This window comes from Homalodisca vitripennis, chromosome 7 (genome assembly GCF_021130785.1).
Source record: "Homalodisca vitripennis isolate AUS2020 chromosome 7, UT_GWSS_2.1, whole genome shotgun sequence".
In the NCBI taxonomy this organism is placed as follows: domain Eukaryota; kingdom Metazoa; phylum Arthropoda; class Insecta; order Hemiptera; family Cicadellidae; genus Homalodisca; species Homalodisca vitripennis.
In genome coordinates, this window is record NC_060213.1 from 127,255,803 (window position 1) to 127,278,250 (window position 22,448).

Genomic DNA, 22,448 nt, shown 5'->3' on the forward strand with positions numbered 1-22,448 from the left:
AAAATTGGTTTTCTTTGATACATTTTCTTGATCAGACCACAAGGCAAACTCCACAATAATACTAGAAATGTCTTAGACAGAAAACTAATTTTAACATACCAAATTTGATTCTTTATAACCTAATTGTAGTTTATCGAGGTTCATCTCTATAGATTAATTGTACTGAATAACTTATCAAAGCAAAAACCACGAAAGGTAGAGGCAGGAAATATGGAACATACCTTCATAATGCGCCCAAGAGGCTCACGACTATCAATTATGATAGGAATGTTTACAATATGATAGAAAAATAATACGTGAATATAGTGTACTGGTTTTCAACAGGAAATTGCGTGTGAAGCCGTGGGCAACTGCTAGTATTTAATACATTATACTATATAATGTACAGTAGCCAACAGAAGGATAGTTTAGTTATCGAATTGCAGTAAATGACTATTCTAGCAATGACACTATTAGTAGTAGAGCCTACCTTTTCAGCCGAATATTCGGCAAAGTTTTAAAATGTACACTTTAATAATTTCTACCACTTTCTTTTGAATTTTGCATTTTAGTTTCTAATTTATATATTTCTGAAGTTTTCCCTTCACAATTTACCACCCCCTGAGCTACAGCCCTTTAACCCAATATGTAAATCCAGCCCTGGAAACTGTGTGAAAGTGATACAGTGGTTTGTGACAGTCTCACATTCAATGAAGCACTAAAGCAGAGAAAAGGTCTATATTTAATGAGCAATATTGAAACCAAGAAATGTAATTGGAGGTGAAGAAATCTAATTTTAACTGAAAAGCCCACCTTGTAAATACTGTATCGGCAACAAAAAACCAGATTTTTTCAAACGGTAGTACAAGTTTTGAATGTCTATAATAATAGTTCATAGCCAATTACATCTTCGTAAAAATAATGCTCATTCAGATTTTTCAGGTTTAGGAAAACCTTTGGTGAAGCTAATTTAGTTACTACAATGAACAGTAAAAGTGGTATACTTATGAATAATGGCAATTTTAAGTACTCTTTTATTCAGTTTTTAAGGTTACGTAACAAAGTCGTTAATTAGAAAAGTTCACTATCTGATTTAAGGATTAATGATAATACATTAATCTTTAAATCAGATAGCTGTCATATTAGCTGTCTATATGAACATTGGTTGTGTGATAACAGTGTATTTTTCTCTCTTATCACAGGATTCTTCCAACACAAGCTTACCTAATAAGACACATAGCGTTAGAGCAACCCGCAACACCGTTAGACCATAATAGTCCAATGGTGACTGTTACGTTTTCATCTTCCCTCTACAACCCGCGCCCAACACTGATGCTAATTTTAAGTGTATTAAAAATTACTGATCTGTATCAACATCGTTCAGCAGCGATATGACAACACCGCCTCAAATATCAGCCTATGCAGGCTGAACTAAAAGAGGTTCATTTGTTGACAGTTGTTGACAGTTGCTTCAGTCGAGAGTCCATATTATAGAGTCTAAATGCCATTTTGAGGGGCCAGCATTTTTTGTTCATGAACTTGTAACCAATGCTCGAGTATAAAATTATGTTCCTGGATCTTATTATTTGCTAATAAAATAAAATAAAACTTCACTTGATTTCGAAAATAAAGGACTTTATTAAAATAAAAAAAAACTAAAATTTGAACAATTCTCAATAAGAACGTTTAATGAGTAAATAAATCAAAATTAAAAGTCACTGGTAATAAATTTTTCAAAACAAATAATGAAAATAAAATATCTTTCATACAGTTTTTATTGATTAGCTTCTATTAAACTTCCGCTCTCCTTAACTTAATTGTTCGGTACTTCAATATATTTGTTTGCTATAATATATTGATTTATTGGTACTTTACTGACTGAATATATATTTAAAAAAATTTCCTTCAGAGTACCTAGGACAGAAAACAACCAGTTACAAAAGGCTTTGACAATCATGCGATTTAGAGCAGTTTTTAAAAGGGGCAAACTATAACTTTAATTTAGCTAATTCACATAGGATAATTGGGCACCTAAAATAATCAAAAGGTGAGAATTAATATGCAAATTAACAATTACAATCATTAGTTTACTTACTCTGTACTATTCAGTAGCAGTCAATGTACAGTAAGGTTGGGTCAGTAGCAGTGCTAGTCACACATCACTCCGTAAGTACAAGTCAGACTGGCACTCGAGGTGCAGTATCTCACCGAGCAAGTTTTAACAAGTGAAACAGATAAGTAAATTGGCATACAACTAGTGTACCCCGATCCCCCCCTGACAGCCGTGGTCCAGCAACCATCGAGAACCCAGATCTGAGCGAAAACAAATTACTCAATTTGCATACTGCTTCTGGGAGCCTATTTTCCAAGGGCAATTACAGTAAAGCAATACAAAACTATGCCCCACAGTTTACTTTACCATTTACAAACGGTACAAACTGAATGTTATTTTAGTTTTATTTACCTGTCACAAAGAGGAGACTAAGAATTTTCCCTGAACTTAGACAGTTTATTAGATTTTATCTTATTAGTTTGAGACACTATTGTATAATATTCAAGACAGGGTCTGCTTATGGTTTCAATACTCTAAGGCAATACAATATTTACTATCAGAATTATAATCTAATAGAAAAGACGCTAATTGCTTGGAAAATATTTCAATATGTGTTTGAAAAACAAAAGTAGGCGAGTCAGAATAAATATTCTTGTTACACTCTAGAATTTTCTAATTTGGATCACAATTCATCGTCACTTGAGGATATTCTCAAAACACAATACTAAAATCAACTAAATTAGTAAAGCTTAAAATTTTGAAATGGTTCAATAAAAAAAATCACTAGACAGTGTTATCTTGACATTATCCTCATGTGACTGAAACCGAATAATTTGCCTTTATTAATATTCATGCGAAGTATATGCATCAACCAAGTTTTTGGATTTGTTTTGTAATAAAATTAGATCTAAATAACTATTATTTTTAACTGACTAAACAAGGACAGATCTAACAATATAATTAATAAAACATATTAAGGGACAGGGACAGGTTTTAACCCTACAAATTAAAACATATGAGCCACAACTTCTGCCAATAATCACTATGAAGAAAAATCACAAAAATGGAGAGCAAGAAGTGAGTGGATACTGTCAACAGATATTAAAACAAAAATCTTTAATATTAATTCCAACATTCTCTGGAAATACACTGCCAAAAAGATAAAAAAATGGAATGTACAAAAATCCAAGAAAAGTTATAAGAAGATAGTATATAAAATGAAAACTACAAAACAGATATTTACAGTAGTTTAGTAATAGAAAAAGCCCTAACAAATAAACAAGGGAAGGAGAGGAAAAAGAATTTCAGGAAAATTAAAACTCCACAAGTATAACAAAGCGTATTTAATAAATTGTGCAGAAATATATACCCTGTATATAAAAACCAAACAAAGAAAAGAAATGAGCACCTTTGACTGTGAAATTCATTGTTTACTTCAGCCCTATTGTGCTGATAAGTGAGGCAAACTTTTTCGACATAGGCTTTCTTAGCATCATCTTTCCCGAGACCTTTCCTTCCGTTCCACGCATCCCACTTGGCTTTGCCTTTGAAGTCGAACATCCCCGGCTTGGCTGAAAACAAAAACTGCCTTCAATATCACATAAGCAACTCATGTGGTTCAAGGTAGAAAAACAACAGAACTTTTACAATTTGAGATAACTATCGAACAAGATACAACGCTTTGTTATTCAACTGACTAGAACCCAATGTACGAAGAGAATAAAAAAGATGTGAAAAATTAAAAGAGTATGAAGAATTCTATAGTAGCGCATCTTGAAACTTGGAAATTTTCCCATTGCAGGCAATGAACCTCCTGGTTTGCTGGAGCTTCTGGCATTAAATAACTCTTCCCTCCCCCGCCCCCATCAAGATTTCAGCCTATAGATGACACAACTCCTGAGACTCTACATGATGATTCAATTCCGTCTGTTCACCCCCCCCCCCCCCCACCCCCCCCCCCCCCCACCCCCCCCCCCCCCCACCCCCCCCCCCCCCCACCCCCCCCCCCCCCCACCCCCCCCCCCCCCCACCAGGCATTTTTAGTTTAATTCTTTTTTAGTTTTGTTAAATACCTTTGTTTTACTATCGAGATTGTTCTGTTTAATTATTTTTTATCACATATTATTTTAATTTAATTTTTAATAAAGAGCTTCGAATCAGGCATAGCCTAATGAGGCCTTAGATTATCTCAAATAAGTCAAGAACCTTAGATTTATTGTATAGTTAAGAAATGTTAGTGCGTAATTAAAGTTAATTATTTTTATAATATATAAATCAGCTTGATAAGTTAAAAAATTGATATTTGTTGTTTGTATTTTCTTTCAAGTTATGTACATGAATGATTAATGTAAATACTGTTATATACATTTTCTTGTTTGGGAAAATCAATTATTATTATTATTATTACTTACGTCTGTCTTTTCGAAAACTATATACTAGCACCATGAAGAGTCGCGATATAAATAAATGTGTACAAATTAACACTCGAAAGCCGCAGAAGGATCTGACCAAAGATGAAATCTCCTTTTTCCTTCTGTGAATCCTACCCCCAAAAGGGTATTTTTTTAATGTACTCAATTGTTTTCACTATCTATCAATTCCATTCTTGAACTTGGTGGAAAATTCCTTTTGGGATAAAACTGGCAGACGAACGTTTAGTGACAGACTGTTCTATTCTGACTCACAGCCGACATCTACTGTATAAAGCGATCGGTAAACAGACAGCGCGGGTCCGTCTGTCTGCTTGTTTGTACCAGCCGGCTGTTTGTTTGGCTGTTTGTGTTCTTTCCGTTCGAACTGTTCAAGCATTTCACTCTCGAGGAAGCACCATCAAAGGCGCATTAAGCGCTGGCTGTTGATAACATTCAATGTCAGAATTGAGTTGTTTTACTTTTTTAATGGTTGCGTAAGTATCAGGACAAACGCGTTGTTGCAAAGATCAACCGTTTATCGTTGCACTAATAGTTTCTCTATCCAATGAGTTTATTCATTCAGCGTTTACGAAAGTTGAAGTACGATATTTCAGTTCAATAAAAATCACAACTAGAAATCAAATTCCTCCGTTATTTCTTAACCGATCATAACAATTGAGGTGTGAAACATTTCATCACTAAACAACCTCTTTTTACGTTTCTTATAATTTTTGTCTTATCTACTAAGGTTTTCATAAATTTCAGCATCAATTTTTTTGAAAACGGCCGCAATTTTGAAACTAGTAAAGATATTTTATTCATCTTTTTTCAAAGTGTTACATCTAAAATAGACAAATGTTATGCAAAATTTGCAAAATTACGATCTTTTAATTTATGGAACTTTTTATTTATGAGTATTTACTAAAACAAAAGGCACACATACAGACCGAAAACGAAGCATTTTAGAAAATGTGTTTTATAGGAATTTTTCTTCTAGTTTATAGCATGTTCTAGTAGCATGATTAACCGTTACCTAAAATGTTTAAACGTCATTTTGAAACACCCTGTACATACATACACGGGGCTGGAAAGCCTAATTCGGCCATAGAGCGTCTACTTTTTCGGTCATTGTAATTTACTTCCAGTCCAAGATATTTATAGTGAGGTCTGTGAATTTGGCCTTGCTCAGAAAACACTGATAGTGTAAAAAGGGCTTTTGGTTAGTGCTTCAATATCCATCAGTGGTCAGTGCTTATTCGGTTTTGGCGCTATGCAAAAAACTGTGGGTGGGGCTAACTTCACGTGAAATTAATCTCGTCCACAACTTCACGGTGAGCTAGTGCTTCAATTCCCTTCGTTAGCGCTTCAATCCCCGTTCGTTAGTGCTTCAAACCCCCATCATTAGTGCTTCAATACCCGTCGTTAGTGCTTCAATACCCGTCGTTAGTGCTTCAATCCCCGTCGTTAGTGCTTCAAATCACCGTCGTTAGCGCTTCAATCCCCGTCGTTAGTTTCTTCAATCGCCGTCGTTAGTGCTTCAATCACCGTCGTTAGTGCTTCAATCACCGTCGTTAGTGCTTCAATCCACTTCCTTAGTGCTTCAATCCTCATCGTTAGCGCTCATCTGGTCTTGACGTTATTGGCAGAAACGTTGGATGGGGTCACTTTACGTAAGTGATATCATCATTGAAGGTATTTTGGATACTATGAAAGATATATCAAACGGGACAAAGTCGTACATAATAACACAAACCAACAATCGATTAAGTCGTTTATTGGTTGCGTCGTCCACTCGCTGCACTAAAAATCTTCAAACTGTAACAGCTCTATTTTTAGTACCTATAATACGAAAACATCTTTTACACGCAATTTGCATAAAATTCTTCTAGTTTTTAAATATTATAATAAAAATTTTCAAGACCAGCAAATTTGAGGTGTAAAGTTCAAGTAAATTGCATATACAAGGACCCACTTTTTATTTTAATCAAAAGAAAGTAGATGTTTTACTGATTTAAAAAATATCATTACAAGTTATAATCTTCCTAGATGGGGTTTCGTCAGATAGTTCATAAAACCCATTTTGTGTATGGTTGTTTGGAGGAAATTGTTATTATACTACTCGTATGGTTGGTACAGTTGACAATTTCTTTACTGAAGTAGGCTTCTCAGATCAATGTTTATATATTAAACATTCATAACTCGGAAATTTGTGATCCGACTAAGACCACAGGATAGGTACAATTATACTATTTTAGAGTATGAAAATTTTTAGAATGTTAAAACCCTAGACAGTCTGTTGGCTTACGTATTTATGTAGGCATATGCCGCAACAATAAATAAACTCTGCTCAGTTAAATCTGTTTTAAAAACTAAACATTTTAAATAGTGTTTAAAAAATATCACAAGCAAGATAATGACTCTAAAACTTCATAATGAGACCAATGCCAAATTATTTTACCGACCCACCAGAAATAAAAATAAATAAAAATGGCGACTTAATATCAACGTTTTCGTTTGATTCTAAAATTGCATACTCTTCAACAGTACACTTGTACCTATCTTGTATACAATTTTGGTCTTTTTGGATCACAAGTTTCCGAATTTTTAAGATGCAATGCGAATGTTGAGTTAGTTCACCTTCCTCTTATGTGCAACATCTGAAATGTGATGCTGTTGCTTTGGGATCGTCGTCGTAGTGTACTCAGTTTGTGCACCTGATGAGATAATGAGAATACCTCTTCACCTGGATTGCACTACTTTTTGTAGTCTGGGTGTCTCTGATGTCGAATGCTGCGGGGGGTTTCGTTTGAGCTTCTTAGTTCTTCGTCGCCAACTGTTTTTGGACCCCTCAGACGAGCATGACTTCATATTTCAGGAGTCAAGTCTGCAACAGCACCAGATTTCAGATGCTGCATGGAAGAGGAAGGTGAATTGGAGCTAAACTCAACATTGGCATAGTATCAATCCTTCCCACCATAGCTGCGTTATGTGTTTCAAGTTGCAGTTTGGTTGAAATTTTTTAAATTTTAACTTAGGAACGGTATTTTATTTTATTAAAAAATATAGTTCAACTTTAATTTGATTTGTGGATAAATCTTCATTGGCGATCTAAAATACAATATGAAGGCCCAACACATCTAAAATATAATTTTATTACTTATTCACATGACGAATATGTCGTATGAACGGAATATTCCCTTGTGTGTTCAAAGAACCAAATAGTCAGCAGATATAAACCTGGTGGGAAGGTAACAGATGATCGCGTGACAAATGAGATGAAAAAGAAATGAGACAGATCAATACACTGTCTTTATTACTAGAAGAAGATATTGAGATATTCTAAAATGTTGTAGCCACGTGAACAATCGCTTACGTTAATACACGAAACATTAATAAAGCAGCCCGTATTAAAATAGCCCGATGACGTAGTGGCGGTGTTGCCATATCGTTTAGCTGTTTCCGATATGACGTGTTATAGTCATATATTGTCTGCTTGGTTTAGACGCTGTCTGCAAATCAGATAAATGTGATCCATTAAAGCCAAATTTTTATACAAAACATGTACAAGTGTACTGTTGGAGATTACACGAACTATACGAATAGTTGTTATGAAATTGCCATCTAAATTCTTGACGAACCGGTTCAAGAAATTCGGCGTTACTTTCAATATGGAGTTTTTAAGCCATTATCTTGGTCGTGTAATTTTGTTAACTACTATTTCATACTCACAAACAGTATATTTCTACCAATCTCGCATAAAATTGTGGTCTTAGTCGATCACAAATTTTCTAGTTTTGAGTTTTAGGTCAAAAACTAGTACCTTTCTCGCTATTACAGACATAAAACTAGGAGTTATTGTTCATAAATAATATGCTTTATATGTCCAAAACGCAGAAATAACAATGTACATTGTAATGTAACTCCTATTAATACATCTACTATTTACTTTCTGGTTAATTTTTCAAACTCGAGCATGTACACCTTTTGATCGGAGAGAAGTTTGCAAGCATAAAAATTGTTAGCAGCTACTCGAGCTTTACTCTACCATTGACTTATGTGAGACCCAAGCTAACAGTTTACTGCTCCAAAAGTGCCTGTTCTAGTACAGAGTGCGCAATCCGTTTCCATCCCTAGAATGAAATAAAAAATTCATTAATCAACAGATAAATTTAGGGCCGCAAGATTTCTTACACTTATCCTTAATTTAATAAACATAAAAAAAATTTAAATATCCGTGTAATCTCTATATGTATGAAAGTCAAAGCCCTCACTCATTACCAATTCTCCAACTTCCTGATATACCAGAAAGTTGAAATTTAGAACACATATGCCTCGTTACAAGAAAACTAAATTGAGTGTAGGCCTAAATTAGTGCACACCTATGTGGCATGCGAAGCTAGATGTTTTCTGAGTATACCAGTGTGGCGCGTTTTGGTTAATGTATTCATTCTGTTGAATATGAGAAACAGCTGTTGTTTCTCTATTATGCTTTCGAGTTTAGTTCGGCATATGGTCGGTATGATTTTGTAATGCTGCGTCGGCTGCTCAGTTTGCCATTTGTTCAATGATAATAGTGTAAAGTTTATTTTTATAAGTTTTTTGCGATTTTTCGTGAGTCTCGTGTTACTTTACTATTGCTGTAAATTGTTAGTAAACATTTTCCAAACTTGTATTACAGTATGCTTATTGAATGTAAAATATCCTAATCTTCATAGATTTGTTAAGTAAACGTTTTAGTTCCTAATATTTTGTTTAGTGCTATCATAACCAAATTTAGGCGGCTGAAATGATTTTTTAAACCACCCTTAAAATACTGATTTTTGAACTGTCATTTTGCCACAAGTTAGTAAGCAATTTATTAAAAAGTAACGAAAAAGTAATAGTAATAGACTAACCCAAACTTGGCTCACATGACATCAACAAACTAGGGAATTAGGTGCAGGATAACTATTAATTTGTTGTAAATTAATAAAGTCTCAACTAACCTGCTAGACTACCTGATTGTTGGGCATACCTGAGGGTCAACTACCCTAAGCTAGAGTATTTTTTGTAATTTAACTGTTTTAATTTGAGGTTAAATAACTCACCTAACCTAACTATCCTAAGGGCAAATGTAATATTAACAGCTGTAGTGGCTAAAGATGAGTTATTAACTTATTACTAAGGTGATTCTGAACAATTTGGATTTGACTCCTAGTAAAACTTATGTGAAAAATTCTTAACTCTCATTTCATAAAAGCAGTTTATCACTGCTAGCCGGGCAGGTTGTAAATATTGTAAAGCTTTTCAATACTAGAGAAAAGTATTGAAGGGTGACATGTATTAACTCTAGTCTCAATGCTATGTTTCGAGAGGTAAAATATACAATATGTGTTTTTAAGTGTAAAAGTAATGTGATAATTATAGTAACTTGGTTTGACACAAAAGAAAAGAATTAGTATTTTGGTGTTATCCGGAGGCCACTACTTTTGGAAGAGTTTCTCCTACCAGGAACCTAATAAATTACATTATTAGAAAGAACAGACTTTATTTGGCTTACTGTGAAAATTACATGTCATTATGATGATCAGTTCTTGTTTTCTACCTCCCAAAAGATAGTAATGTCTGTGAAAAGGAGGCCACTCTGTCACTATAACCATTTGTTATAAGTAGATTTAGATTAGTATGTTACTAGTAGTACCAAAGTTAAAGATAACTTTTACAAGCGCTCATGTGATGTGAGCTTGAATTTGGATACTATCTTGAGGGATGTTTTTTGTTCCTTGCCAGAAGTGTGGCATACAGCCAAAGGTTTATGATTTTTCACCAAAAAAAACCTTATCACAGATCGCACTCTACAACCAGTGGAATTTTCAATTGCAGCGCTCTTTCAACACTCCACTCTCACTCCGTTCGAAATGTAACAAAAACAGGATCATACGCAAACTGGGTCATAAATCATTTCCCCATTTTGCAAGACACTTTGTCCAGGCGACAAGGCTTTGTCACAAAGAGATCGGTTGGGATCCGAAAGCTCGCAGACCCCGGTCACCCTTTTGGGATCCGTTACTCCATGACGGCCAAAACGCTTTTGGATTGTGTGTCAATGCAAACTTATTCTCTGAGCTAACGCTCTAGACATATTTGCGGATTTTCTGTTTCGACTTTGATTCGTCTCTTCAGCTAAGGAGTTCGTGCGTAGAAGCAGCAGATGTTCGCTGCAACACTCACACCTTAGGACAGGATGTGGACCTATTACCTTCTTTTTTGCACCGGAATATATTTAGCATTAGTCTTCAAACCAGGAAAACCACAATGCATCATCTGTTAAATCAGTTTCATTTGTTTTTCTTAAGTTAACTTTTTATGAAAAGCGCTTTTAGGTCAGAGAGTATGTTTAGGCCTACAGTGTGTTTACATCTAATTTTAGTTGATTTGTTACAATTTTAATTGTTGTAATTAAAATTATTTATTTTGAATGTCAGTTTAAAAATTGGATCTGTATAATTTTCCACCTGATGTAAAATGTTATCAAACTGAACCACCTACACCACTTGACCATGTGCAAAAGTGGCAAGTACGTCAAGCTGAGCCAACGTCTTTTGTGATTTTATTTCTATCTGTTTACTACAAGCCTTTCCAATGTTATTTGTAGCCTATTTTAGTATTCCAACTACAATTTCAACCACATCAGTACTGTGAGTGGTGCAATTTTTGGATTGGTTCTTCAAATGGACATCATGAGATGCAAATATTGCTGTGTCATCTAGGAAAGAGGCTACAGTTTTATGTTATCTTCAAATAGCACTCCTATCACAATTGCAGAATATATAATGATTAACTTATACTTATAACCTCATACTCATTGAAATGATGAAAAAGTATAGTTTTATTAAGATTGGATGTCTTTACACCGAATTTAGGATAAAATACATGTTTTCCTTGATATCTTAACCCGGGCAATTTGACTATCAAAGTCTTGTCATAGTTTTTGTAGGTTACTGGTGAGTGTGGCAGAGTAAGGATTATTTATATAAACTATATATTAGTACAGTTAATGTGATCATTACTTACCGTGTAATTAAATATTGACTTGGATAGTTAAACAGTTGTTTTTTTTTTTTTTTTTTTCAGATTATGACCAAACCAACGGTGAAAGAAATAATTAGTTTGTACAGAGATCTCATTCGCTACTCAAGAACGTTGAAGTTTACTGATAAAGATTATTTCTTGTTCCGAATAAAAGACGAGTTCAGGAAGAACCAGAATGTAGAAAAACCTGAAGCTGTAGAATTCTGTTTACAAGGTAAGTAAGTTAGTTAGTTTTGACACTTTTAAAATTTTGGTTATGAAATTGTTAGGTGAAATCCATCAACTAATGATGAAACAGTTTAAATTTATTATCGAATATTTCAAACAAAGGAAACATTTTGTAGGAAATATTTTTGGAATCTCCTATTGTAAAGTTAGGTGATACATGAAGGAGAGTAACACATTCACTACTGAATCGACCAACGACAATGATTTCAATCTCATAGGAAAAAATATAATTAATTAGTAACAATGAATCTAAAAAGCTGAAATTTTTTAAGTCTCATCGATTGCCAACAACCAATATATAGTATATCAGAATTAAATTTCAAACTAAACAGTGAAATTAGTACAAACAGTAGCCTATTTGATATCTTAGAAAAAATTCTCTTGACAGAAATTCATAAACATTCACGTAATAAACCTAATGATTATTCAAAATAAGTTGCAAAGAACTACTACAGCGGAATCTTAATCGTTCAAATCTGAAAGACAAGGGAACAATTTGTATGTCAAATATTTTGAATAAACAAGGTTCAAGTTATCAAGAACAAAAATCGTTGACTTTGAGAGGATCAGGTAGGACACTCGTCTGGATAAATATTGCTATCACTCAACCCAGAACAATACCAAAGAAAACAAAACTGTACAATATAATAGGATAGATATAGTTTAACAATCACAAATGCATAATCATGTCAAGGGGTGAGGGAGATTATTGTCAAAAAAATGAAAGTTTAAAGTAGTTTGCTTACTTTTGCAGTTGTTGAATTTCAATTTATTAAAGTGTGCATCTTCTTAAACTCTGACTTAATTTATCTTTATTTTAGTTCTGATTTTTTCAATAGGATTGTAAAGGAATCATGATTTTTCCGGACATTTGGCATTGTTCAGTAATACAAAAAATCAGTAGCACTACATTTCGAGATCTGCAATCTGATCTCTTCCTCAGGTGTATAACTAACCTAATACATTACTACAAACTTGGTTAAAAATAAAGAAATCATACCAGATGTTCAGTGCAGACTAGTTGTGACCTGTATTGTTTAGTTCAGTTTTAATAATCATCGTTTTGCTTTTATTAAGTGCATGTTTTAGAGATATTGTGCTTGGAGTTGATGCACACCATGGTTGTTGTTATTCCTGACTTATGCAAGTCACAACTCTCTGGTATTATTTGTTATGATAACCTAGATTTTAGTTATGTTAAGTTAGTTATAACACCTGAGGAAGAGATCAGATTGCAGGTCTTGAAATGTAGTGCTACTGATTTCTTGTATCACTGAACAATGCAGAATGTCCGGAAAAAATCCAGATTCCTTCATAATGCTATCGAAAAAATCAGACTTCAAATAAAGAAGGTACTGTTTCAGAAAATGCAAAATTTAAACTTATCAAGGATTTTGAGTTATTTAGAGTGGAATTATTAATGTTAAACCATGAATTACAACACAAATTAGTTATGAATTATTGAAATTAAAAATTGTAAAAAAATGTTCATTGTTAAACCGTTCCGGATAAAAGTTCAATTGGATTTGGATCTGCCTAACCAAGCAGATCTTCATGCAAGATGATATCAGCTCAAGTAGCTAATTCCACTCCAAAATTTGATTTTGAAAAATCCATGGTGGATAGCTGACCTCACAGCATAGATAGTTAACATATTAAAGATGTTGTTGATCATTTTGAGGAACACGTTTTGCAGAAAGGAAGAGCCCTGTTGAAGAACCAGAGAGTGATATGATGCTGAAGACATTACTGAGAGGTCATGGCCTGACCCAACCATGGCTCATGGGTCAGGCAACTGTAGTCACAAGTGGCGCAGCATTAGTGAGCAAAAAACATCTCGACTTCTCGTTACAGCCACAGGTGCGTGTATGAATCCTAATATCTTAAAGTAAGTGTAAAATAGTTATTGTTATACTATACAGGAAATTGTGAGAACAGTGGTAACCGCAATACAGACCATATTCATTGCAAACGACTCCGATCGGAGAAACGCCGAACCCTATTCAGGTGCTGCCCTCTCCGATTTGAGAACTTCGGTAATGTTTGTATATACACTTAGTTTGGCTCTAGCACTAACGTTGACCTTTCTTAAGTGCGTTTTTAGTGGTTGATATTGCCATATTTGAGTCAGGAGCTAAATAGCTTCATTTTTAGTAACTGTGCAATGTGTTTTTTTATTGTTACACAATACTATGTGCATTGCAATGGCGGGAATAAGCACAATTTCGGTTAGCAATTTAAAAGTCCCATTGTTTGACAGTGATTTAGAACCAAGTGATTCGAGTGGATTGGAAATGTTTGGTGGTAGCATTGTCGGCCGTAACAGTGACCTTGACGATGTGTAGCTAAATGTGATGTCTAATTCCATTGGAGAGGCCGGCGATGACGGAAGGGGATGATAGTGTGCAGGGGTGAGAGTGAGGAAGAGGGTAATATTGTTTACAATCTTTATGTAGATGTGCTGCCGTCCCCGATCAGAGACATAACCAATGACGTCATTTTTTCAGAGAAATTTGATGTCTGCAATTTTTATTGTTGCTGTTCCTGGAATCGCATTATGATAAAATATGTTTTTAACCCATTCGGGAACTTGCCTGAGCGTCACTCGTTGCAGCTGAGCGGTACTGAATTTTAATTTCATTGTAAAATGTAATTAAAGTGAAAAGTTTCATTGCATTTTACTATAAAACAAGATAAATATTTATCTGTAAATATAAATACTAAGCACAACCCTACCACATGATGAAAAATAATAACAAGATATGTAGTAGACGTGCGCACTCGTAGAACCGAGGAAGCAGTGAAAGCAGTGTACATGCCACGGATATGTTCGGTTATGGCTCTGTAGGAGACGCAGAACTGATGAACAGGTAGTCGGAGTTAGACCAAGGGGCGCTCCCCTCCCCTTGCCACAGAGTGAAGGTCGTTTATAAATACTTCCTCTGCAACCACGATAAGCATGGAGCATGCACCAGGCATTTCAAAGGCCTTTTGTGAACTAAATAACTCTCCAAGAGACATAATGTATAATATCGGATATAACTCTATTTGGCGTTTTGATCAAAGTCTGCCATTCTAATATAATCCGTCTATGGCGTGGGAAGGGTTAAAGGAATTGGCCACGGAAAAACTCCTCAGATAACCATCTGACAAGAGAAGACAGGTATTTCTAGTCAAATTGCCACCCGTCGCAAAGCAAAATAAAACGGGTCTTGTTGCACAGCAGATTAACTCGTCAGCATGTTTTTTTTTAAATCATAAGTCAGCAATGAATCAACTTGGAAAGCCTTTAAGGGGGTTAAGTGATGGAGTATAATATATTATAAGAAATAAAGTTATATCTTGCTAAATTTGAGCCACTATGTTTAAAGAAATCGTCTTATAATTTCTAGCAATATTTTAACAAAGCAATACACTATAGAGCTGTTTATTAATGTAATGTTCATTGTTGTATAACATTTCAGGAGCACTTTACTGTGTGACATTTATTGCAAAAGTTTATAGTGATCCAATTGAATTGTTGATGAAATTACCAAGAACATCTTGGTTTCAGATAGTCGAAGAAGACTTGGAAGAGCAGTTTGTCAGAGGAGGAGGTCCTGGAGGTCAAGCTACGAACAAAACCAGCAACTGTGTCATCCTGTTACACAAACCTACTGGTAACTGTAGTTGCACCAATATTTATCCGGTTAAAGTACTTTTGTGCGGATAATGCAGAAATTTGTTTTGTGGAATTCTCAAAGCTGATGAAGCATTCACGTTACATGCAGTTGAAGTAATCGTGTCTTTCAAGCTAATAATCATTTAAACAGCGCTAATAAAACTATTTTTATTAGACCTATTCTACTAAAATATTTTTTTATTGTTGTATTTTAGATTTAGTCTGATTTAGGCTTTGGCTTTGGCTATTTTGTAATGTTTTATATTACTGATAAACACAGTTGCTCTTCGCTATATTTTATTTTCTACATTTATTTGTGCATAACAAAACTTATTTACCCATTAAATGTATAATGTGAACAGTTATTAAATACATGTTATAGTTGTAAATTTATCAGAGTTATCCTCCAAAACAAAGATAATCTGTCAGGAACACATTTTACTATTTTTACTGCAAAACAGGTTTTTTTATCCTGAGGGAAAAGGACAGTTTTCCCTGCACATAGTCCTAAAAAGGACCTTTGCACCTCCCTTAATTATATGTGTGTCCTCAGAATCTGAGACTTTACAGAAGCCGATCAGATTTGAGGACTCCTGTTCTCTGATGTCCTTGGGGCTGAGGAGATATGCCCCTAGGAATCTTTTCCGAATTTTTTATATTGCAGGACAATTTAAGCAAATATGCTCTGCTCATTCCTCCTCTTCTCCGCAAAGTCTACATTCGTCAGTCTGGCTAAGGCTCACCCTCATAAGATGTTTCCTTAGGGGGCCATGTCCTGTCAACATCCCTAATATCAGTCTTGTATCCTCCTTACTCTGATCTAGGAAAGATTCCCACCCTTTAGCTTAAGGAGAGATAAATATTTTAGATTGTCGTAATCCTGAGGCTCTACTCCAATTAGTGATTCTTATCCTCTTTTCCCAATCTTTTATAAGAGCTTTGCTGTTGGAGAAGCTATCCCGCAGCCTGGCTCAGGCCAAGAAAAGAAAAACAGGTTAGGCAAAATAGAAGTTTTTCTAAACAACTCGCTGTTCTTGTTTACTCTGTATATTAAATAAACATGATCTTATAACATTATTAAAAACTGATTTATCACTGGTAATGCTAATTGACTTTGATTCTACAAAATATTTGAATGGAAAACAAATAATAACATTAAACAAGCCAAATATATTGTGTGTGTGTGTTTTTTTAATTGGAGAGTTTACAAGTTTCTTCAACTGCAAAAACGTCTTACCTTACCATCTCTTTGTTATTATATAAAAAGTACTTTCAGATCTGTTTGTTTAGTATAAATATTTTAAACACATCTGTTATTCTGAAGAATTGGTTTAAATTAAGATGTAATCTATTTTATTTTTTTTTACCTGCAGGAATCGTTGTCAAATGTCACCAAACCAGATCTCAAGATCAGAACCGGAAACTGGCTCGGGAAGTGCTCCTTACCAAGCTGGACAATCTTATCAATGGAGATAACTCCATAGAGGCTCAAATAAAAAACATAGAGAGGAAGAAAAGTGCTCGCATGGACCAGAAGAGGAGGAAACTAGCCGAGTTGAAACAGCAGTGGAAGGATCGGGAAGGGCTGACTTGAAAAATATTGTTCTAGTGGTTTTGTAATTTTGTAAAATAAAATTTAGTGTTGACTTTGTACTTATTTTTGAATATACTCCAACAAACCAGCATTATGTGTATATTTTTATTACATTTGCTCTAAGAATGACTTAATTTGATCACTGGACGGATTTGTCACTCCCACTTTTAATCATATTTAGAGCAAGTCCATTAAAATACCGAGTGTGATGGAGAGATTAACAAGAGATAAGGGGAGTGAATTAAGCTTTCATACTACAAGAAGTTTTACTTAGTGAGAAATTGTACTTCGTCCTAAAAGGATCCTTGCGGTGCATCAGAAGTGACAGTATATTCTGGATTGGTGAAGTTGGGGGTAGTGGCTGCCTCCTATCAAGATCTATGAGGAAGGATTTCGGGCATTAATCTCAGTCATGTCTCCTTGGAAGAATGGGAAACTGCTCTGTACCAGCCTCTCCAATCAAAGCAGGCAGGGGGTGTAACACCCTTATGCCTTGGCTAGCAACAGCCCTTAACACTTACCCCACCAACTCCAACAGTCATCTCCCGCAGTAGACTAGACTTATAGAACTACCCTTGCACCCCAATATCTCAACATTTGTGGTTAGTGATGTGCTGCTCTTGGACATCCATAGGGTTGCCCAGATTGAAGTGACACATCAATTTCCTGTGTAGGAACAACTGGAAGGTATAAACAAGCCAGAAGTGAACTCTCCTGGGAAGATGAACCATTGTAGCCGAGATTGTTAGTCCAGTCAGTTTCAGCCTCTTTTTAAAACCGCTTCCATTCAGTGCTGCGGTACATTCAAAATTTCGGTTTGAGAGGGCACAAACCTACTCAAATTTTTGAGGGAACGACGGTTGGCCCCTTCTATTTTTATTATGATGTATCATGTTTAAATAATTCACATTCTGCTAAAAAATACTTGGCTTTAAGATGTGAGCTTTATTGTTTGTTTGTTAATTGTTTAATTAATATTGTTCATTTAAACTCAAGATGTTAAAATTCAGTTTTAGTTTAACATCTGCTGAGTAAACATAGCTCTCTACAGCGTAGCTAGAATATTTCAAGATATACATCAATATCTGTACACACACACTCTTCCAAGTAGTTTAAAGAAAACAGAAAATCCAGTGATCGTGTTATAATTTTTGAGTTCCCAGAACCTTCATTAGAAACACACTGAATTAATAAAACATAGAAATAGAACCCAAACCAAGAATAAAAAACATAACCATAAAAATAATTTTAACGAATAAATACCATAAACAACCAGATTCCAATAAGCTGTATCTAGAATATTTGTAAATGTTTACATAGAACTAAAAATGTATATAAGAAGGAAAAGGAAATCACTTTCAACCCATCTGGTTGCCTTGCCTTGATTTTAAAATTAATTGATGTGCGATTTCTACATTTCTTAAATTTATCATATTAGTACCAATTTAGATTGGAATTTGGCTCTAAATGGTAAATACCTTTTTGGACGAAGCAATTCTTTAGTTTATTTTGATTGTGTTGAATCACATGAGCAGATAATGGTCTCTCATAATTTTGATGAACATCAAACTGATGATAGGTCATTCTCCACTCTTAATGGAGTGATAGTTTTTCCAATATGATCTTTAGGATAGAATTTACAAGTTAGTTGATAGATGACAAGTTTTTTGTGGTGCAATCATTGTTACCTTTAATAAGATATTCTTTATCAGTTGTACTACTTTTAAAAGATTTATAATTTATTAACATCTTACAAATGCCACATCTTGGTTTGTTACAAGGATTGTACTCATTACATCTAATGTTTTTACTTTTTGGATTGCCTTCATAGTTTAATTTAGGTTAAGGGAGTGTTTTGTAAATTTTGAGGTTTTTCAAAGATTACTTTAGAGGGCTTAGAAAATAATTTTCTAGTTTCAGGGGAAGATTCAAAAATAGGAAATAAACCTTTTGAATTTGTTGATTTTAGGAAAGCTAGGAAAATATTGAATAATAAATTTATGATTAATAGCACTGGAATTGTTTTTAAGATGATCTGATTTGTTTATCAACAAGATGTTTCGGATACCCCTATCAAAAAGTACATTTGACAATCTGTTTATGTAGTTATGAAAGTCAGATTGATTGCTAAAAAGATTTTTTGCCCTTATTGATAAACTCTTAGGGATAGAGTTTTTAATGTGAACTGGATGGCAGCTGGTGAAACGCAAATATTGCATTCATACATATATATAAAATTTGCATAGTTGTAAAATTCAGAAAAAATTTGAATCTCGAATCATGGCCATATAATAAGGAGGGGGGTTCAACTCCAAAAGGCCTGCCCCTGAAGTTGTAAGGCAAAGATTAAAATTGCACCCAGAAGTTTTTTTTTTGCTAGAACATATTCATGAAGTATTAAAGCTCAACAATTTCCTGAAGGAAGATTTCTGAGCCTCTATTTTTGAAGAGTATTTTACACTTTCTAAACCACCCATTAAATTAGCCCCCTCCAAAAAAATTTATGTCACTGCCTGGAAGAACCATGGTGATCGTAGTAGTGGTTATTTTAGGGATGCAATAGTAAATTCTGTTTACTGCACATGGAATCTTTATTATACACCAGCATATGATATATTTAAAATATTGTAGGATATACAGCCATTGAACATACAACTGTGTTATTTGTCACTGAAGCTAGTAGTAACTACGAAATGTTATACTTCCTCCCTTTCATGAATTCCCTGCTGTCTAACTCTGAATAAAAACCATGATATTTAAGCCTTTTATTCACTATTGATTGTTACTAAATGCATAGACACACAAGTTGCATCTAGAAGACCCTATATTTGTCAGTTTGTCTGGTCTTGACTCCAGGTCCTGGCGCATAGACGCAGTTGGTTTGTATAACAGGAAAGAGCAGAGACATGGTCAAGTTGTTGTTCTTCAGTGCTTTGTTGACTTCCTCCATACTTTCATTAGTTGCGTTTACGGTTCTTGAAAGGAACCATAAGTCCAGTCCTTCACCTGCATACAAAGTTATCTTTGATGTTTTTAAAAGAAAATATAAGCTTTTTTGGTGTGACAGATAGTAATTACAAAAGAAAAGCAAGCAAAGAACTCATATACATGCTGTTCCAAGTGGAAGTCTAATTGCGCCAGTCTAATCAGATATGTGCATTGCACCTACAATTAATTTTGATATAACATTTTGCGGGTAGAGTACGATAAGCGGACCCGGTTTTTTATATCGAAATTGGCAAACGATATTACTTAATCAAACCATCGATATAATCAATCGATACTGATTAATTATTTTGAACAATTAACCTTTAATAATCTGTACCAACAGCAGTAAACACTTTCAAATGATACTCGTAATGTAATATTTCAATTTTATATAAGTAACATTTGATTATTAAGAATGGCAGTCAATTTTAGAAAACTACACGACATTGCCTTGAAAGATGATAAGACATTTTTTCGTGACTTCAACATGTAGGACTCGTACCGAAAAACCCATTATGTGAAATTTGTGGGAAAGAAACAACTGTAACTGTGAGAGGAGCAAATTAATAATATAATAATAATTTGTTTGATCACTGTAAATATTAAAGTCATATTTTAATTTAAAATATATGATTGTTATTGAGGACTATAGATACTTTTATATCGATTGATAGTCTAGGATTTGAGATGCGAATATTAGGTATCGATCATTACATTCTTCGATATAAAAAACCGGGTTCGCTTATCGTACCCTACCCCATTTTGCAATAACAGAACCAGTACTAAGGTAGGTGTAAGACTATTAAACTGTGAGCACTTGTGGCATGTTCCTGTGAATAATATAAAGAATTAGAGCAGAAAAAAAATAAATAAATATTATTGTACAAGACACATCATTGCAAGCCTGGCCGTATGGGAAGTTACCGCATCCCACTTTCCCCTCACCTTGCGGCGTTGCCAGATTGTCGTATCAGCTGATTCTCAGTATGAGGCGACTTGACGGCTCGCTTCTTTCCGGTTGTTTACATTCGATTTGTTCTTAGGCATTCGAGTGTTCTGCACGTTTTTATCTCACGCTCAGTGTCGTAGTGTAAACACATGTAAATTAAATTGTAAAGATACTGTAAATGATTCAGGAAGATAGATGAAAGTAAAGATCGCTCGATTGTTTAATACAATCGATTATCGCATCATTAGATGTTATTCTATTATATCTGGCAACACCGCGCCACAACCCAAGCTTGCATTGATGTCTCGTACTATAGGCTAGTTGAGAAAAGTAAGCATGTGCTTTTTATACATTTGTATTTAAAATTGGTACATCCATGACCATCAATTATGATTCAACCCCCTGAGATCACACCCTAAATCCGCCCACGGAGTGCCTCAGTATTTTGAAGTTTGACTACCATGAAACAATAGAACCAATCATAATTAATTCTGTGATCTGTTCAAAATTTTACATTTGAGAATTATTCACGCCCCCTCTCCTATTAGTTATTACGGATGCTTCCTTAGAATTTTGACACTAACACTACTTGGTCCAGTTTTAAGATTATTGAAAATAAAAATACCTTCAGTTAAATAATAAATTTGTATTGGTACAACACCATTTTGTTATTTTATAAAGAGTTAGAACTCAAAGCGTATCTAAATTTCCCATTGCCGCCCACTCTCGCTTTACTAATAAATAAATTATTATAAATACCTGGTGAACGATTTAACATTTTATAGTGATGGAAAATATTTAAAACCACACACTATACTTTTTAACTCTTAAAAATTAAATTTTTTTTATATTCATTCTTCTTTTAATCTAGTGAAGCACAAGTTTCTGACATCATAAGATAACATTCATTGTGATATAGTACACAACACAATTCAACAAGGAAAGGTATATGGATATTGTTTATCAAGCCGACATTACAGAGAGTTACAGTACTAGAGAACAACAATGTACATTGCCCTATTGTCACATTGTAAGCTGATATTGCAATGCTAAGTACCTAATGGATGGCACACAGTATGAACTTTCAACATGTTCAGTAGCGTACTATTTGAGAAGGGAGGAGGAATAGAAACTCCTTCTCCCAAGAACCCTAAAAATAAAAATATGTTTGTAACACCAATCCAAATTGTTTGAAATACAGTACCTAGCTAAATATTTTACTTTAAATTTCATCACATTCGTCCCCCAAAGCCAAGGTCTAGTCATGCTACTGAACACGTTCTCATTCTAGTGTTCTCTACTTATTTTCCAAATCCATTTTGGACTCAGTTTATAAAATTTACAATTCTGAAATGTAACATCAACTAGAAGAGCCTTTAACAGTATGGCTGTTAATTCCACTAAATGATTGTAAGAATGAATTCTACCTAGCTCTCAAATTTACTGTTGTACATACAGTAAATATATTTTAATAAAATTAATATTTTAATGCCAAAGATCACCAACGAATTTAT

General features: G+C 34.3%; 2 protein-coding genes across 3 annotated transcripts in view; one reads left to right on the plus strand and one right to left on the minus strand.

The window, feature by feature from the left end:
- The window catches only part of LOC124366881 (peptide chain release factor 1), a 31,129-nt gene extending 14,073 nt beyond the window's left edge, over window positions 1-17,056 (plus strand). Inside the window, exons 2-5 of the mRNA XM_046823481.1 lie at window positions 11,557-11,728; window positions 13,439-13,602; window positions 15,296-15,401; window positions 16,777-17,056. Of these exons, the coding sequence (XP_046679437.1) occupies window positions 11,557-11,728; window positions 13,439-13,602; window positions 15,296-15,401; window positions 16,777-16,997 (663 nt within the window). The 3' untranslated portion in view covers window positions 16,998-17,056. The remainder of the gene's footprint in view (window positions 1-11,556; window positions 11,729-13,438; window positions 13,603-15,295; window positions 15,402-16,776) is intronic.
- Window positions 17,057-19,569: 2,513 nt separating this feature from the next.
- LOC124366292 overlaps window positions 19,570-22,448 on the minus strand; it is a 39,608-nt gene continuing 36,729 nt past the window's right edge. For both annotated transcript variants that reach the window (XM_046822715.1, XM_046822716.1), the window contains one exon: window positions 19,570-20,003. In XM_046822715.1, coding sequence (XP_046678671.1) covers window positions 19,810-20,003 — 194 coding nt within the window. In that variant the 3' untranslated portion in view covers window positions 19,570-19,809. The remainder of the gene's footprint in view (window positions 20,004-22,448) is intronic.